Raw genomic sequence first — 21,697 nt, 5'->3', positions numbered from 1 at the left:
TGGAGAGAGCTTTTGGGTTACGTCTGATATTAACTACAAAAGCTATGTGCAACTTTTTGCCTTGCCAAAAAAATGGGTTCAAAGGTGGCAAAAACTAAATTTCTAAAAATTTTTAAAAAAATCTCAAAAATTTAAGCCCAGATTCCGAGTGAACGAAACATTTTTGAAATTTTTTTTTTTCCCCAACAGGTTTTCTCTATATTCTGATCAATATATAAAAAATTCAAGCAATTTGGAGGAGGTCACTTCCATTGACTGCCTGATTCTTACAAAAAATGACTCTTAACGATAGTTGTTAACCAAAGTAAACTTAGTAAAAACTCAAACTTTAGATAATTTAGTATCTTAGACGTACTTAATTTTTATGATAAACAAAGTTTAACATCAATCCACCACTGAGTAAAAAGGATAAAAAAAGGATAAGTGAGTGTAATTATTTCATTTTTTTTGGTTTCAATCATTTCTATCACTTTATTATTGTTCAGCATAATTCACAAACACCGGATTTCTTGCATTATTTTTTGTTAAATGATATTAATAAATTTTTGAAAATATTTAAATAAGTAATGATAAAACACAAACTGTTTTCATTTTCCTAATTTTAATGATAATCTTTTGCACACTTCTTAAGTTTTTAAACATTTTTTAGATTACAAGTATGAATTGACATGACACAAGCTTTAATTTGGTCGTAATTGCATTTTTTACGAGTATTATTTTAATTATAGGTTTTAATGTTTGAGGAAGATAACTTTCTGACATGGAGCAAACTTCAAACTTGAGTGTGGTTAAGGTTATATCAATTAGGAATGCTTTACAAAAAAATGCATAGTTTGGAGCTTGGAAACAACAAAACCGTCTCATTTAAAGGGGTTCGGAAACTTTACATGGTCATAACTTTTAGGCATTTAAGTATTTTTAGATGAAATTCAATACCTTTCAATGGGTATAAATTTATATTAGATTTGTAATAGTATAAAACTCACTAAGTTGTTGACCTAATATTTTGAATAAAAGGGGAGGGTAAACACAGGTTTTTGTTTTCTTTTGCAAAGCACGCTCATTTAATTTTAACATAAAAATACCTACGTTTAAAGTTTGCTTCAAGTCTCCCTGTTTAACTATTTTAACAGTTCATAAAATCTTATTTCAGTAAATTTTTTAGTTGAGAAAGAAACTTAATTAATTTTTTTTTTAATACTCATTTTATAACAAAACTTTCCTAATATACAACCAAATCGAGCATATACATGCTTGAGGTGCATTGTTTACCAGAATCATATTTATTACTAAAGCACTTTGGTACTTTAGACATGTCTTTAAAAATGATGTCAAATACCACCTTCTACACGCCGTGACCGTATATAATTTTACAAATTTTATTTATTTTTTGCAGCAATGGAATTTAACGATGTCGGCCCATCAGATGACGGTCCATATTATTGCATAATGGTTAGAGTTTTTTCATTACTAGACAAGCTTAATGTATAAAAATGTATTAGAACTACTTTTGTATAAACGTAAAGCACAATTAATGAAATGAATTGTATGTTAATAAACATTATATATATATATATATATATATATATGTATATATATATTATATATATATATATATATATTATATATATATATATATATATATAATACATATATATATATATAAAATATATATATATATATATATATATATATATATGTATATACATATAGATATATACATATAATGTGTGTATATATATAAATACATATTTTTTTATAGAATAGAGCAACAATAAATTAGTAAAAGCATTTATATAAATTTCTTCTACAGTCTGTTTCACCTTCATTAGGTTCACCAGGAAGAAGCATTAATTTAATGAACTTGCTTTTTTCTGATGAACCTGCTGAAGGTGAAACAGACTTTTTACTAATTTATTCATATATATTTAAATATATATATATATATATATATATATATATATATATATATATATATATATATATATATATATATATATTTAATACATATATATTGTATATATCTATATTATTTAAACATATATATGTATTATATTTATATATACTATATATACATATATATACATATATATATGTATTATATTTACATACATATATATTATATATATATATATATGTGTGTGTTTATATGTATTTATATATATATATGTATGTATGTATGTGCTTAAATATATTTATATATAAGCACATACATTATATATATATTTTTATATATTTATGTATATATTTATATATATATATATATATATATATATATATATATATATACATATATTTATATATATATATACACATATATTTATATACATATATATCTATGTACTTATATATAAGTACATATATATATATATATATATATATATATATATATATATATATATATATATATATATATATATATATATATATGTATACATATATATACATATATCTATAAATATATATATATATATAGATCTATAGTTTGTTGTCTTTGGGAAGAGTGGAAGGAAAAAAGTGATTCTTACGCCAACACATACGTCACTTTTAATTACTTTTGACTTTCATCCAACATTTGCGTGTTGGACGAAAGTAAAAACCATTAATTTAATTACAAATAAATCGTTTTTAAAAAAAACCACAAAAACGAAAATTTAATTGACCAGAATGTTTTAAAAACATTCTGAATGTTTTTAACAATATAAACAATGTTTTTATTTTTATTTTTTTTAATAAAATATTTTTATTTTTAATTTTTTTAATAAAATGTTTTTTTTTTCTACTGTAAATCATGCACGAAGTGTTGCTACATCGACTATCTTATAGCCTAACTCGCAAGGGAGTGCTGCTACATCGACTGACAAATAACCTGACTCGCAAGGGAGTGTTACTACATCGACTGACAAATAGCCTGACCCGCAAGGGAGTGCTGCTACATCTACTATCTTTTAGCCTGACCCGCAAGGGAGTGTTACTACATCGACTAAGGATTTGGTTGGGGCAGGCAGTCTCTCAATTAATAAAAAAAAATAATTCCGGTCTTGCATTTTAATTTTTGCTTTTTGTCAACAAAATATGGAAAAAACTTTCGGACAACATCTACGGGTTGTATATATATATGTATATATATATATGTGTGTGTGTGTGTGTGTGTGTATATATATATATAAATATCTATATATATACCACCCTCGGAATTAGGGTCGACAGTTAGGTTCGGTCATTTGGCAATGCCAAAAATTCGCCAACCCCATTTCTATGTTATATGGTCAAGCCTTTGTTTTATTTTTTTCTGCTGACCTCACACAGGTTAAGGTCAGCAAGTTAATGCCGACCTTATTTTTCTTAATTCCAAGGGCTGTATCTATATAGTATAAATAAATAAATGTATATATATATATATATATATATATATATATATATATATATATATATATATATATATTTATTTACATATATATAGAACTCTTATATGTTGTCCGAAAGTTTTTTCCATATTTTGTTGACAAAAAGTAAAATTTAAAATGCAAGACCGGAATTTTTTTTTTTAATTAATTGATAGACTGCCTGCCCCAACCAAACCCTCAGTCGATGTAGCAGCACTCCTTTGCGGGTCAGGCTAAAAGATAGTAGATGTAGCAGCACTCTGTTGCAAGTCAGGCTATTTGTCAGTCGATATAGCAGCACTCCCTTGCGAGTCAGGCTATTTGTCAGTCGATGTAGCAGCACTCCCTTGCGAGTCAGGCTATAAGATAGTCGATGTAGCAACACTCTGCGCATGATTTACAGTAAAAAAATTAAAAATAAAAACATTTTATTAAAAAAGTTAAAAATAAAAACATTGTATTAAAAAAAATAGAAAAAAACATAGTTTATATTGTTAAAAACATTCAGAATGTTTTAAAACATTCTGGTCTATTAAATTTGCGTTTTTGTGGTTTTTTTAAAAAATGATTAATTTGTAATTAAATTAATTGTTTTGACTTATGTCCATCACGCAAATGTTGGACAAAAGTCAAAAGTAATTAAAAGTGACGCATGTGTTGGCGTAAGAATCATTTTTTTCCTTCCGTGCTTCCCAAATGCAACAAACTATATATATATATGTATATATATATATATATATATCTATATATCTATATATATATATATATATATATATATATATATATATATATATATATATATATATATATATATATACACACACATATATATATATATATACACATATATATATATATGTATATATATTTATATATATATATATATATATATATATATATATATATATATATATATATATATGGGTAATGTGTAGAGTAGCGGCATAAAAAAAATGTATATATATATAATATAAATATATATGTATGTATATATATATATAGTATATATATATATATATATATATATATATATATATATATATATATATATATATATATATATATATATATATATATATATATATATATACATATATATATATATATATACATATGCATATACATATACATATATAATATAAATATATATATATATATATATATATATGTATATATATATATATAATATGTATCAAGCTAGGACAGGAATAGCGTGCGATCGCACTCTGCAACTGACCACGCGAACAATATTTTTTGTTTATAATATGTTTTTTCTTTACAATTTGACCATTTACATTTAGCTTTTTTATTGTTTTAACAATTTAAATGCAATAAAAAAATCATTACGTTATGAGCAACAGCTAACCATTGATCTTTTCTAATGTTTTTATTTTAGGCAAAGGCTTTAAATAAAATAAAAAATTAATTATAATGATCGTTTAAAATAAATGTATTTTGTGTAACTTAGCGTTGTTTTTTTTTCAATGCATTTCTGAAATGTTTAAATCATCAAAGCATTTAAATAGTTGTCAAGTTGTCAACAAAAAAATCATTTGCGTAATCAGCAATAACATTCCATTGCACGCATTCCTGTCCAAGCCTGATATATATATATATATATATATATATATATATATATATATATATATATATATATATATATATATATATATATATATATATATTGCGTACGGTAAAGTACCCAGCAGTTACATGAATACACCAAAAGACTTCATAAAAGCAAATTCAAAAGCTTAAAAATTTTTTCCTTCAAATTTTAATTTTTAATTAAAATTTATAATAACATTTTTAAATTTATTTTAAAATAATTTATTGCTTACAGTTTTTGGTACAAATTGCTGGTTATAAATTTCATAAACTAATAACTTCTGGTGATAAATAAAGTTTAAATAATCTTCTAATTTTTTATAACTTATGGTTTTTTATTGCTTAATTTTATACTATATGAAGAAAAGGACTTATAACAATTACACATTAACATTTTTATAATATTTTTTTAATGCATATAAATAACAGAATAAAAATAACTTTTTTGTATAGGTTTTTTCTTCTCCCTGATTTTTATTATTTGTCTTTAATTACATCTTTCATGGCTGACATTAAAATGCTTCTTCAGAACTATGGCTCTGAAAACCAAGAAGATGAGCAGGATGATGATGGTAAATATTTTGTTTTGCTTTTGCTGTTTTTATTTTTAGATATCGGTAAAGATGAGTTGTAAAGTTTTTACATGGTTTAGAAAAGAATTAAAACAATTTTACTAAATTTAAATAAAAATATGAACTTGTTTAAGTTTTTAAGCAAATTAAAATTTAATATAAGGACTTTCAAAACCATATTTTTAATGCAATGAAATGCAATTTGCTTTTTTTAGGTAAAAATGTTTTTGGTATGCAGAATATAAAACATATTCATTTTATTCACTTTCCAAAAAGAAAAAATGACTGCTCAAAAATTTTTTAAAAATAATTTTCTATAATCTATAATTTACAGTTTTTTACATCTTCTGTCAACTGCTTTCTTGCTCTTTAACTTTACTTTTTGTTTTCTATTAACTCCTAATTTAAGTTGTGGTTGTTTGCAGTCTTGTTGGTAGTGAATTTTTTATATATCAGTTCTATTTTTTTTAAATTTAAGAATTCTATAATTATCTAAAATAAAGTCACAGTGCTTTGTTTTCTGCATTTTCTATTATTAATTAAAACATAAGAAAATTGTATGAGCATTTAAACGTATTTAAAAAAATAAATTAAACTAAATATACTAAATTAAAACTAAAAAGTTTTATTATCTGAACAAAAACACTATTTTATTTTTTTACAAATTTTATTTAAGGATTTAGAGATAAAGTAATAGAACTAAATTTGTCAAAAAAAAAAATTATATATTTATAGTTGTTGTATATATATAAATATATCATATATATTTTTATATATAAATTTTATATATAAATATATAAAAAGTTATATATATTTATATATTAATTTATATATATACATATATATATATATATATATATATATATATTATATATATATTATATATATGAGTGCGTGTGTGTATATATATATATTATATATATATATATATATATATATATATATATATATATATATGTATATATATATATATATATATATTATATATATGAGTGTGTGTGTATATTTATATATAAATATACGTATATATTTATTTATAGTTGTATAAGTATGTATTTTTTATTATAGATGTCTTTAGATATAAAAAATTATTTCAACTTTATGAAGCAACGATTTAATTATTTTTGTTTTGTTTATGTTGCTGCGAAAAATTGTTGAGGATCTTTTTTTTTTTGACTTTTGAATGTGCGTGTTTATTGAACAATCGTTAGATGTGAGTTGTTGCTATAGGTTTTGAATGGTGTTATGTTATAAAAACATTAGTAAAGATTAATGATTCAAAGTTATTTATTCCAAATGTAGTTTAAATAATCTAAATGTTATAGTTTATTATTTATTTTAGTTAAATTTTAATTTAATTTTTTTGATTTTAGTTTAAGTTAAGTTATTTTTTTATTTTTTATTAATTAATAATAATTAATAAAAAATAAAATAATAACGTAATTGCAAAATATAATTATTTTTAATTATATTTTGCAATTACGTTAAGGTTGACGAGTTTCAAACTGATTTTTTTTATATTAGGAGAATAGCAGTTAAATCTTTTTTTTTTTTTTTAATGTCTAAATAAAAATATTTATATGATTATTTTTTATTTATGTATTTTTATATATCAATCAAAAAAAGAATACCTAAACAAATAAAAAAAATAATAATATAAATAATTATAATTAAACTTTAAAAAAAGTTGAAAGATTTTTTTAAAATTCTCATTATACAAAAATTTTTTGTTAATATAAAACCTTTTCAAACCAACACAACGAACTATAAAACTTCTTTCTTTTCTAATGTTTTTATAATATTAGGAGAACTCTTTTAAATAAAAAAAACAAATATCTAATTATCGTTTAATAAAAAACTAACTAAAAGTTTCATGCCTAATGGCAATCATCAGCCATATATTACAAAATTAAAAATTAAATGTTAAATTACAATTAGAATTACAGTGGTGTGAATTCTAATGACTCCATGGAAACAAAGTTTTAACGTATATGTAAATTTAGTATAACATGACCTAAACAAGACGTAAACCAACCAGGATCAATCTTCGCTATCAAAAGAAGAGATAAGGAACTTATTTTTGTGCCTGCACTTCGAGATTGTTTCGCTCCTTATTTAGTAGGTTTTCTCCTTTATACATCAAAAAGTTTCTGACGTATAAAGGAGAAAACCTACTAAATACAAGGAGCAAAATAATCTCGAAGTGCAGGCACAAAAATAAGTTCCTTATCTCCTCTTTTGATACCGAAGATTGATCCTGGTTGGTTTACGTCACGTTATACTAAGTTTACATATACGTTAAAATTTTGTTTCTATGGAGTCATTAGAACTCACGCCACCATAATTCTAATTGTAATTTAATGTTTAATTTTTAATTTTGTAATATATAGCTGATGATTGCCGTTAGGCATGAAACTTAAAGTTCCATAATAAAATTTTTTTCTTTATTGTTTTTAATTATAATTATAAATCGCTCTGTTTAGAAATTTATATATAACCAAAATAAACTTCCTAAATATTGAGCACTTTTAAAGGTACAAGAGTTTTGTATTATTTTAATACAACACTAAATCAAATGATATATATATATATATATATATATATATATATATATATATATATATATATATATATATATATATATATATATATATATATATATATATATATAGGCTTTGTTTTAAACAAAAAATGCTTAACGCAATAGCTCAATGTGAATTTGACGTCATAAATTTCTCTTTATTTTTTATTTTTTTAAAAACATTAACTTTTTTAAATTATTGCAATAATATTAATTACCGCAAAACGAGTTAAATGTTATTTAATGGCTTTTTTATTATTACTATAAAGGAATTGCAACTACAAATGATTTTTATTTAAAAAAAAAATAGAGTAACAAATAATAAAGTTGCATTAATTAATTTACTTTATTTATTAAAAAGTTTATTATTTTATTAATGATTTTGTTATGAAAGCAAAGATTATTTTTCCAAACATCATTTCTTAAAATTATATTGCTGTATATATCATTTATTAAAAAATAATTGCTGCAATTTAACTTGTTTGATAAAAAAAAAGTTTAACTTACATTTTGTGCAAATTTTTGATCCAGCTGTTTATTTAAAATTTAATTTTGAGTCAAAACAAAAATGTTTAGGAAGGAAAACCGAAAATAGTTTTTTTAAGAACAAATAAAATTTCAATATTGGATAATATTTAGTAATATTTTTACATAAATTTGCCAGTTAAAATTAAACCCAAGCAAAATTTAAATCAAAATTAAATTATATATTTTTAAAATCTAAATTAAATTATATATTTTTTTATCAGAATAAAATTATATATTTTTATTAAATTAGTTTTAAATTAAATAATATATTTTTTATCAAAATTAAATTATACTATTATGATTTTTGCTTCAAGCTTAAAATATTAAGGTTTTTCAAGCGAAAAAATCAATCATTACAATAAAATAAAAACAAAAATAAAATAAATTTTTAATTTTGTTTGAGTTTTTTTCATTAGTAAATAGCGCTTATATCTAACATAATTGTCATCAAACTTTTATAACAAATATTTTTACATAAATGTCATTCTTTTGAATGACATTTATGTAAAAATTAATGTGGCTTTTTTTAAAATTAATTACTTCTTTTATCTTACCGCTTATAGAATAATTTAAAAGTTAAAAAATGATAAAAAGTCGCTTAACCGAAATCGCTTACTGCTTAGGTAAAATCACATAAGGTGACTTAAATTGTTCTATGCGTAATGCTTTAAGACAAGGCCTGCTCTAATATATATTAGGGCGTTCCAAAAAACAACTTTTGTTTATAATGTCTACTCCCACTCTCTTAATGTGTTCTATATAATAAAATAATACTTTTGTTGAAAAATTTCAAAAAAAAACATTTTTTTTATTATAAAAAAAAAAGTTCTTTAAAAGTATATCATGTTGGGTCTCAATAGAAGCGAAATTATATAAAATATTTTAAAAATAATCATCACTTTATAAAAAAAGTTATTTTAAATTTCACTGCCTAAAATCTTTAACAAAATATAAAAATATATTTTTACAAATAATTATTATTAAATTTCTTTTTTTCATGTTTTTTATAAAATGACAATTATTTTTAAAATTTTTATATAATTTTGTATCTTTTGAGACCCAACATAAAATCCTTTAAAATTTTGTTTCTTTTCAATAATATAAGGGACCTAACTGATGTTCAAGGGTCCCTAAAATTTTTTTTTTCCAAAAATTTTTCAATTATTAGTATTATTTTACTATATAGAACACATTTAGAGGGTGGAAGCAGAAATTTTTTAAAAAAATGCTTTTTGGGACATTCTAATATATATATATATATATATATATATATATATATATATATATATATATATATATATATATATATATATATATATATATATATATATATATATATATCAGGCCTTGTTACGAGATTAACTCAACTCAGCAAATATATTTTGCATCGTTAGAAGTTATATTGCGTCACTAGCGTCTTTTCAAGTACCGCATTGTAATTAAAGTTATTTTATTAACGCGTTAAAAATTATACAAACAGTTTGTTTATTTCTCACTATAACAAAAGTTACAAATAAAATCTAAATTTAAAAAAACATTTTTATTATTTTTTTCAAATATGAACTAAATTTTATTTTGAAAAAAAATATTTTTTTCATGAAACGTAAAATAATGTTTGTTTATTTTCTTATGATTTTACAGTTGGTTTTTGGTTATTTTATTAACTGTTAATAAATTTTTTCTTATTTAATTTGTGAACTCTTTTTAATAATGTTTTTAAACAATAGAGTTTTTTTTTTGTTATTTATCAGTTACCGATAACATATTCGTGATCATAATTTATTTTCATAAATTAAACGAACGTCTTTAAAACTTTATGTTATTGAATTAACAATAAACAAAATATTTTATTAATAAAATATTTACATCAAAATAAATCGTGCATTTTTTAAACTATTATGACTAAAAATAATTTTTATATTTAAAAGGAATTTATATATTTAATTCCTTAAGATAAAACTTAAAACACTTTATTTTTTTTAACGAATTTTTAACAACAACAAAAAAAATTATGAAACAAAGTGTTTCTTTAACAAAAAATCTATTAGTTTACAATTGCGGTTAAATGCTTTTACTTACGACTTTATTTCTTCTGAATAAACGTTATGTTACGTCACGTTAACGACAATCAAAAGATAATTTAAATATTCTAAAAGATTTAAGTTTTTGCGTAGCGCCAAACAGCTGAATGCGTAGGCAAATCGCCTTTTCGCAAGCAAAATGCGAGCTGCGTAACGCTTCTTAACAAGGCCTGATATATATATATATATATATATATATATATATATATATATATATATATATATATATATATATATATATATATATGTATGTATGTATTTATATAACACCTCATAAATAAAATTTTGGACAAAATTTAAAAATTAATATTTTAAGAACTAATAAGTTTTATTATTTAATATTTCAACTGTTAATATGTTAGTATACATAGTTTATAAATATATTAAAATAATTATTTCAAATACCATATTTATAATATTGTAATGTTTTTTTGAAAGATGTTTTATTTGAGTAAGGAAAATTTCTTTATTTATCTTTGAATAACAATATTTAATTCTTGCTTCAAGTTCTTCCAAATTCTCAGCTCTCCAATTATTCTCGTACGCTAGCCGTTTTAAATCACCCAAAAAGTTTTCAATTGGCCTTGCTTCTGGAACGTTAGCTGGGTTTATATCTTTGGGTACAACTTTAATTTTTTTCAATTTTAAAAAGTCGATGACCGACTTTGCGTAATGTGATAGAGCTAGATCAGGCCAGAAGATAAAACTCATTGTCTTTTTTATAATATTCTGATACTAGAGGAAGTAAAGTTTTTTCTAGTATCTCTTTATAAGTGTACTGGTTGATTGCCTGCTTACTGTGATGAATATAAAGATGGCTTATTCCACGGGGGCTGATGCAACAAGAAACTAAGAGCTTGTCCTCTTACTTTTTACGCAAATTGTATCTTACTTGGTTAGAACAAGAAGGATTAGCGACATAAAACTTATCATTACCAGCTAATGTGCTATTGTTTAAGGTAAAATAGCTTTCATCATCCATAGCAAAATCCAAGTTTTTATAATTTTCGTACAATTTACGACATTTAGGACGCATAGCTTTCCTCTGCTGATGGCTACGATCTGGATGATTTGTTTTTTTGAAAGTTTGAATGTTAGTCATTGTTTTAAATACTTGGGAAATTTGAGTTTGACTAAAGTTAAAAACTTGAGCTACTTTCTTTTGGGAGCACCCTGACTTATTTTCAAAAACTGCAGCAATCTTTGGAATATTTTCTTTAGTAGCTACCTTAGCGATTCGACCACTTCCAACTTTTCTTTTTAGATATCCATTTTCCAATTTTACAATTTTATCGTAAGCAGTTGATCTGGGTAAACCCCATTCCATAAACTGCTTAGCAACAAATGCTTTACCTTTTTCTCGATTTTTTTTGGAAAAAAGTTTCTATAATTTTTTCGAGGTCCTTTATTTTGACCATTTTATTTTCAATATTTAAATAATATTTTTAACTTAATTAAATTAAATTTAAATAGATTATAAAATCCTCTTTCAAATAAGTATATAGGTTTTTTGCATGCATGAAATAAATTACAAAATAAATGCAATTAAAATTTGTCCGAAATTTTATTTATAGGGTGTTATATAAATAATAATATTATTTAATTATTAATTCAGGGTTCATGGCACTCAGGGAAACCTGGAAAACCAGGGAAAAGTTTTTAAATTCTGAAAAATCAGGGAATACCTGGAAAATTCAGGGAACTTTTTATAAAAATCTTTAAAATCAGGGAAAACTCAGGGAATGTTTTTTAGTTTTATATATAAATTGAAGTTATTTTGAAATACACAAATTTTTATTTATTATTTTTATTGAAAGTTGCTCACTACAGTGGTTTTATAACTATTAATTATGAAGAAATATCTAATTTCTTAAAAATTCTGATAAAAGTATTAGGGGAACATGAATTCAGTTGCGAAAATATTATATCCTTCGATATTAACAAGGAAAATTTTATATTTTTCACCACCCGTACTCAGGGGAAAAGTACTCGAAATCAGGTGAAAATCAGGGAAAACTCAGGGAAAATAGATTTCTAAAATACCATGAATCCTGTAATTATTAATTATTAATATATATTATTAATTATTAATATATATAATTATTAATTATTGATATCAGGTATGCGGAGTCCCAAAAGGACTCCGGCTTTATATCTCTACTTCTTCCAAGTCTGTAGTGTCCAGAAGCTCTAAACATGTTTGTTGACTTATGATCTGCTATAAGAAAAAAATTCATGAGATTTAATGACTTAAAACTTTGTTTCAAGTCATTAAATCTCATTGTTTTTAAGCCCAGAGTCCCGGAGTCCTTGTCGCCATAATACTTAAGGACTCCGGGTTCAAAAAATGATTGTTCCTCTAACCTAAAAGTCTTAATTTTTTTTCCTATTAGTAGTTCATAAACTTATTTATATTTTTAGACACCTGGATACCAAAAACTAGGATAAAGTAATCTTTTTGTGACTTTCAAATCCGGAGTCCTTTTTGGAACTCTGCATCCCTGATTGATATATATATATAAATAATTATATTATTTAATTATTAATTTTATAGTTATATTATATATATATATAAAATATATATATACATATATATATATATATATATATATATATATATATATACATATAATTATTAATTTTATAGTTATATTATATATATATATATAATATATATATATATATATATATATATATATATATATATATATATATATATATATATATATATATATATATATATATATACATATAATTATTAATTTTATAGTTATATTATATATATATATATATATAATATATATATATATATATATATATATATATATATATATATATATATTTATATATATATATATATATATATATATATATATATATATATATATATGTATATATATATATATATATATGTATATATATATATATATATATATATATATATATATATATATATATATATATATATATATATATATATATATCAGAGTGTCCCAAAAAACAACATTTTTAAAAATAATCTGCTCCCACTCACTAAATATGTTCTATCTAATACAAAAACACTATGCTTAAAATTTTTTTGAATAAAAAATATTTTAAGGGGTCCCACGAGACCCTTGAATATTTAATGGGTCCCTAATATTTTCAAAAAAAAGTTTTTCAAAAATATGTCAACCTAGTACTCAAATGAAACAAAATTATTTAAAAATTTCAAAAATAATATTCATTTTGAAAAAATTTTAACTTATCAAAATTATCATAAAAAAACAAAAAAATTTAATTTTCTTGATTTTTTGTTAAAAAATGTAATTTTTATGTAATAAAACCAAAAATAACAAATTTTTTTCGAAATAAATATAATTTTTTGCATACCTCAGACACTGTCAGGTTGTCAGTTAGGTTGGCTTTGCCGAATGGCAACCTTAATATGAGGGCTATTTTTGGTTGGCATTAAGGCAGCACAAATTTTAAACACACTAGTTTTATCATAACAACATTAAAATGAGATTGGTCTCTAAATGAGTTAAAGGTAAAGTTAATGTGTCCAATCGTTTAGCTAAATTAGCTAAATTTTTTTTTAACATTTTATTTATTATCTGTTTTTTTTTTAATTTGAAAAATAAAAACAAAAATTTATTTTTGAATTTTACTTAGTCAGGAAATATTTAGCAGCATTGAAAATTTTAGTTAAAAAGAGAACTTCTGGTTTTTGCTGTAGTAACCTTACTTGAGCGAAATGTTACATATAAAACTAATGTATATAAAGTCAAAATAAACAATAATGTCCTATGATATATTTTTTTTTAATTTTTTTTTTTTTTTTTTTAATGTTTTTTTTTTTATTGTTTAATAATATTGTATTAAAAGAATCAACAATTTTTTTTTCTGTTGCTGAATATTTTGATTTAAAAGAAAAAAAGAATTCATTTTTTTAAATTTTATTTAAATTTATTCTGTTGGTAAATGATAAGAATATTTATATAGTTGTCATTCAATCTTTTGTAGCAATTATTTGTGGTTTAAAGGATATATTTAGACTTGTTACAGAACAAAAATGTTTTTAATGTAGCCAAAATAGTATACTCAAAATTGAGAATTTCGTATGTAAAGTATATACATTGTAATACTTTAGAACAAGGCCTGCTTCCTCACTTACACAGCTTGGATAAGCTGGTGTTAACCTTAAAAAAAAGAATTTATAGTTTCTTTTCTTTATTTGCAACAAACGCTTGATATAACTGTTTCCTCTTTTTGCATAAGTATTTTGCATCAGATAGCATAACTTATCCTCTATTTTAAAGTAACTCAAAACTTAATAGTGGTTGCTTGCAACCTTGTTGGAAGTAAAAGAGTTTAAAATTATATAAATATATGCTAGTATTTAAATAATAGTAAATGTAAGAGCCGGGAGTGCTCAGTTGTTCAGAGTGCTACTAAAGTTCAGAATTAATATTCACCGTAGCAACAGAAAAGTTCAAATCCCGGCTCTGCCAGTGAATAAGTAGTGCTTCGGTACGAAGGGTTTTGATTAGCCTTGATATTACAATGTTTCCTTCTTGACTAGTAAATAAATAATCTAGTTAAGTACATGAAATTGTCATTTAAGAATAAAATATTAATATATATATAGTATTATAAATTTTTTTCTAGCCCGGGCTATCAATCTTATAATTTTAGCAGGGTTAGGTTTGCAAAAAGTCTTATTTTTAGCTGAAGCTAGTTACTTCCTACTTCCATAGTAGGAATTGATTATTTTCTTTGATTTATAGAATTTTCTGTTGCAGGTAAAGTCATATTATAACTTCCTTTTATTGACCTTCCAATGAAAAGAAAGAAAACAATCTTGTTGGATTGAATTCAAAGTTAAAATATTTAGCTTTTAAAATTCAAATAACAACTTCAACTTTATGAGTCTTAGTCATAAAATGTTATATTTTTAATGTATAGGTAATCATTTTCCAATTATAATTATAATTATATATAAAGTTTACGTTTTATAATGATAAATTTAACAATGTTTTTTTTTAGTTTTTTATATTATTATAATTCTTTTTACTCAAGTAAACTTTTCTATATATAAATTAAAAAAAAAATGTAGATGCATCAGCATTTTAAAGTTTATCCTAATTCAGTGAATTTTATACTCATTACCTAAATTTTAGAAATTCTTTTCATATGGAAATGTTATCAGTTGTCTGTTGATTTTTAGCTTAAAGTATATTGAAGTACAAGATGTAGGCATTTTGCATTTAGGGGTCATTAAAGTCTTTTTTTTTAGATTACAGCAAGTTTTATGAGACGTCTATGCTTGACCATTCAAATCCTGATGATCTGCTTACACCACTTGAAAAATTGCGCAAGTATTGCTCAAGTGAAAATATTTTTACAAGGTTAGTTGCTTTTTAAAAGATGCAAGGTTAGTTGTTTTTAAAGATGCAAATCAAAAAAAAAAAAAAATTTAAGCTGAAGTAACAAAAAGTTTTTATTAGTCAAAAAAAACAACAACATACAAGCATTTTTAAAGCAAAAATAATTAATGATCATTTGATATACTGCTTTTAGGCTGAAACAAAACAAAACATATTTTTTTGTTAACTCAAAACACAAGTCATAAATTGCTTAAGTTTGATAAAATTAATTTTAACAAAATATTTATCTTTTCTATTTTAAATATTTTTGATATAAATTGATTATTCAATTAACATAAATATTGCTAATAAGTATTGTGTATTCATAAGTATTCAATTAACATTATTATTGTCAATAAATATTGTATATTCCTAAATAAACAATTAACATTATTATTGTCAATAAGTATTATAATTTCATAATAATTTTTTTTTAATTCAAGAATTCTATAAAAATTAACTAAAATAATAAATAAACTATATATTTTTAATGTCACAGTTTCTATGTTTGTTTTCCCCATTTTTATTATTATTAATTATAGTATAAGAAAATTGTATGAGCGTTTAAACCTATTTAAAAATAGAATAAAATTAAAATAGGAAGTATATCCTAAATAAAAACTTTTATTTTTTAAACAAAAATACTATTTTATTCTTATTTTTTTACAAATTTTATTTAAGGATTTAGAAATTAAGTAATAGAATTAAATTTGTCAAAAAAAATAATAATACATCGACAGGCCTTGTTAAAAAGTTACGCAGCTCTCATTTTATGTACAAAATGGATTTGCGTTCAGCAAGTTTTATTTAATGCAAAAGCTTTTTAAAATAATTTTTTTTTAGAATGTTTAAATGATCTTTTGATATTTATGTTTATGTGACGTTTATTCAGAAAATATTAGGTTGTAAAAAAAAGCATTTTCCGCAACTGAGAATCTTTTAAAAAAACAAATTATTATATAAAATTTTTTTTTTTAATATAAGACTTTAAATTAGATATGGTTTTAAAAATTAAAATTTAATTTTGAAGGAATGTAAAGTAGTAAGTCGTTGAATGTAAAATAGTTTTGCAATTTTTATTAAATAAATTTTTTTCTTAAAACTAAAGTCTCTTCATAGATTATAATACGTGAAAGCAAGTTTAAAACTTTTTTCTTATAAAAAGGGAGAAGTGTTTTTCTTTAAGAAAATTCTTTTCACAAATGATTTTTAATGTGGTTTGAAAATAAATTTAATTACAATGCGGTACTTTAAAATACTTTCAAAGTATCAATATTTTCAGGCTCCTGTAATAAATGAGATCTTAATAAATAAAATACATTAAAAGCAAAGGGTTTTAAAGTTTTTATAAATTGTTTTTTTTATATATGTAATACTTTGTTGTTGTAAAAAAGTGCACCTTTTTTTGTATAAAGATATTGCAATGTCTTAATTTATATTCAAGATCTATTTATCTAAAAAGTGCACAGTAATGTCCTATATGATTTAGAAAAAATTTTGATGAAAAAGTTATTTAAATTATTCTTTCAATTTTTTTGTAAGTTAAAGGTATACAAAATATTCAGACTTTCCAATGAAGGTAACAAACTAGGTGATCTATTTCCATTATATTTTTTATTAGAATATACATTTATATTCTTGAGTTTGCATTATCGCAAATATTATTAAGTTAGTACTGATCGAAACAAGCAATAAAGAGGACATTTATAGCAAACAATCATATTTTGACAGGCACTCTTCATGAAAAAATTATCTGAGAAAATATATATATTTAAGTTAATTTAGATAATAAAATTAAAGTATATACTTGGGTTTAACTAACTGTCAATTTTATTTAAAAGTTTTACTAAATATTTTTATTTAAAAATTTTACTAAATATTCTAATTTTATTTTTTCGGTTTTCTTTCCTCCAAAATATTTTTTCCATTATTAAAAATTAAATTACCTTTAAGCGTGTTCCGAGGCTGCATAGAAAATTTGCACAAGACATTTGTTAAATTTTTTTCATAAAAAAAGTGAAAACCCAATAATATATATTTTTTAATAAATGGTACCCGGAAACCTATAATAATCTTTGCTTTCTCAACTGAATTGATGGTAAAGTAATTAACTAGAGTTTTTATTTTATTTTAGATATTTTTTTTTATTTATTTGTTACTCAATAACTTTTTAAAAATAAGAAATCATTTTTAGTCGCAAAGCCGCAATTTAAAAGTTGAAAAATTAATAATAAAAAAAAAATTTAACAAGTTTTAAATCATTTATACAAATGTAAAGAAAAGAAAGAAATTAGTTTATATTAAACATTTAAAAAAGTGTAATATTAAATTATTATTTTAAGAGATTCTCAAGTTGGGTTTGTTTTATAAAATGTTGTATATAAAGGCATTCTTATACATAAAAATTAATTGCAAAAGGTAACCCAAACATGATGTTTATAACTCAAGTATAAGTAATTTGGAATAACTTTTTTGAATTGACATCATTTATTAACTAGAAAAACGTATTAATCAGACCAGTATTTAAAAAAATAATCATCAAAAAGCTGAAACATACCTTTGAGAAAGAAAAAAATGGTGACGTCTCAATAAATAATTTGTTCTGGAAAGTTTAATTAACATGAAACTTATTTTTTAAAGACTTTTTAAGATATAAACAGTTTTTACTTAATATGATACTTAAAAAAATAAAAGTAAAAAAGTAAGAGTCATAAAAATTAAAACATTATTGTCTTAAAACTTTAAAATTCATATTTGCGTAAAAACATGCCTATAGACCATATGAGTATATAATCTATAGACCAAACGAGTAAGATCAAAGCAAAAAAAACATTAGATACCACGTTTTTAATAATTTTCTGTTTTTTGATCTAGTGTACTATTAAAAATTTAAGTATAATTAAGTTTTTCATTTAAATGGTTTTTAAATTGATGTTTTCATTCAATTTTTTTATTCAAATTGTGTTGCAATAAAAAGTGAAACAAAAAAGTTTGGTTTAATAAACCGAATTATATTTCCTTAAGTTTAAGAATATGCCTTAATAATTATTATTATTTTAAATTTCTTTGAACAGAAGTAAAATAATTTATTAATTTTAATTTAAATTTTTTATAATTTAATTTTTATGTTAACTTTTAAAATCACTGGTTTAATGTTTGCAATAAAATGTTTCTACTTTTAAAACTATTTTCAAAAACAAAATATAATTAACTAATAAAAACATTTACGATTTAAGTAAAACTTTCTTCCTCACTTGCACTATGTTCTAAATCTGATATTGTTACTTTAGCTAGTTTTACGTTTAACTTTCAGCAACAATTCTCTTTATGCTGGGTATTATGGACGCCGCTGAATTAAATTTTTTTTCAATTTCAAATTTCAATCGCAAAATTATTTGAATAAGAGAATTTTAGAAGACTAAAATTCTTTTGTTCAAATAGATTTCTTTTTAAATAAAGTTCCTAAAAGCAATGGTGTATTAGTAGAAAATGTTAGATCTTGATATCGCTTTAAAATTTTTTAACGTCATTGTTGAATTTTGATAAGAAATCTAATAAAAATTTTTTTTTTATCAAATTATAGAATTTTTTATTTATTTTTTATAGACTACTAAAGAATTTGTTTAGTTACTTATTACTATATAAAAGTTTTTTTTTTCATGATAAATTACTGTAGAATTTCTTTAGTTTAATAATTTTGTTTTGTTAATTTCGTGAAGTTTGCATTGAAAATATGAATAAATTATTTCAGGTATTTTAAGCTCGTCTATTGCTATAAATTATTTTTGTGTTATAGTTATTGTTATTAAATAGTAATTATTCTTATAAAAATTATGTTAAAAAATTATTTTATATTATTTAACAATATGCTTCACAATTTATCTTGTTTTGTATATAAGTTTTCACTCTAGACACATAATTTGTTTGTTGTTAAAGTTTAATTAATTCTCTACATAATCAAGAACAAATAAGAGCCATATTTTGTTATTATAAAAAGTTATCATCTGACAAAGTTAAAAAATCTTGATTAATCTTGGATAAAAAAACAACTTTATATTCAATTCTAAAATAAAGCAGTGTTAACACTGTAAAATTTAACTTGTAGAAGTGTAAGTGTTTAAATTTAACTTGTATAAGTATTTAGCTAAGTAATTACTTTCAAAGGAAAACATTCCTTTTATACATTAAATGAGTTTTTGTTTTGGACTTAATGTTTTAGTTAATATTTAAAATAACAATGGTTTTAAGCACTTTGCATTTCTTATTGTTCAATAGTGCATGTTAACAACTTATTTAATTAAAAAGTTCATTTGTTTAGCTTTCTATTGATATATAGTTTGTTAACCTTTTAAAGAGATTTATTATTCAAATTTTAATTAGTTGTTAATGTTGTGCCATCCGAATTTTATTCAAAAAAATGTGCGGTCGCAGCATAAAGATTTTTGTTGAAATGGCTGGTAGCAAAAGAGTTAACTATATGAAAGTTTAATTAGCAGCATTTATTTGCTAAACTTTTCATCGGGTACAAATATTCTCGAATTTTTTATTTAATCACGCCAGAATAAATTTAATGAAATTTATTCTGTAAAACATGTATTGTTTATTTTATTTTATATTTGAAGTTGAACAATTATTGGTCAAGATTGCAAAAAAGTGTAGCACTATTAAGTCAATTTTAAAATTAAAATCGTTTAATTAAAAACTTTTTATTGTCAATTTTAGCAGTTTTTTGATTTTAAGAGACAGGTTTAAATGTAAAATACTTGCCAAATATGACATAAATTGGGAAATAATAAGTATAATATGTTTTTAAATGCGCTCTGCAACACATTGAAAATTTTAATCGCCATCTGTCTTGAATTATTGCCATTAAACATGCTTTCATTAACAAAAAACTGTCTGTAAATTGGTTAAGTGTAAAATCTTTTCTAACTAAAAATTTAAGAATTCGGTAAATATCTCTTATAAATGATGTTGTTTACCAAAATTCTTTATTAATTAAAAATTTAAGAATTAGTGAAATATTATTTCGATATGATACAAAACACCAAATTGATAAACAACTTAGATAAACTAGAAAAAAAAGTTCACATTGTTTACATAAAAAGAAAAAAGATTCATAATGTATAGTAAGATGATCAATGTCTTTTTGGAATATTTATTATATTTAAGGGAATATTTATATTTGTTATATTTATTATATTTTAACATAAAAATCTTAATTTTATTTGGTTCTCACGCTCTATAAAAAAACATTCTTTTGTTTAGCTTCCTATAAAATTTATGGGAAAGTCATACGATTGATTATAAGCGCTTATTTTAAAAAACAAATTGAACAAAAACAAATAATATTGATTCAAAAAAAAAATTCTACAATGATGTCATTTACTTTTTGAAATTAAATGCGCTTGAATAAATTATAAAGTCTGTAGGTTGCGGCGTATATTTTAAAGGCTTTGAGAGACTGGCTAACATGGAGATGGCAAGCTTCGAGTAAAACAACAAAGTTTGTTTTTCTTGGTAACCTATAAGA

General features: G+C 21.9%; 1 protein-coding gene across 2 annotated transcripts in view; it reads left to right on the top strand.

Annotated features, from left to right (window-relative positions):
* The first annotated feature begins 1,285 nt into the window (after nucleotides 1–1,285).
* Nucleotides 1,286–21,697, top strand: part of LOC100202434 (serine/threonine-protein phosphatase 4 regulatory subunit 1) — a 58,745-nt gene continuing 38,333 nt past the window's right edge. Inside the window, exons 1-3 of one of the 2 annotated variants that reach the window (XM_065819906.1) lie at nucleotides 1,286–1,452; nucleotides 5,448–5,566; nucleotides 16,035–16,146. In XM_065819906.1, coding sequence (XP_065675978.1) covers nucleotides 5,497–5,566; nucleotides 16,035–16,146 — 182 coding nt within the window. In that variant the 5' untranslated portion in view covers nucleotides 1,286–1,452; nucleotides 5,448–5,496. Of the gene's footprint in view, nucleotides 1,547–5,447; nucleotides 5,567–16,034; nucleotides 16,147–21,697 lie in introns of both variants that reach the window. The other variant, XM_065819907.1, reaches the window with a different exon arrangement.

This window comes from Hydra vulgaris, chromosome 15, assembly GCF_038396675.1.
Source record: "Hydra vulgaris chromosome 15, alternate assembly HydraT2T_AEP".
Taxonomy (NCBI): Eukaryota; Metazoa; Cnidaria; class Hydrozoa; order Anthoathecata; family Hydridae; genus Hydra; species Hydra vulgaris.
This window is presented reverse-complemented; position numbering and strand designations above follow the sequence as displayed.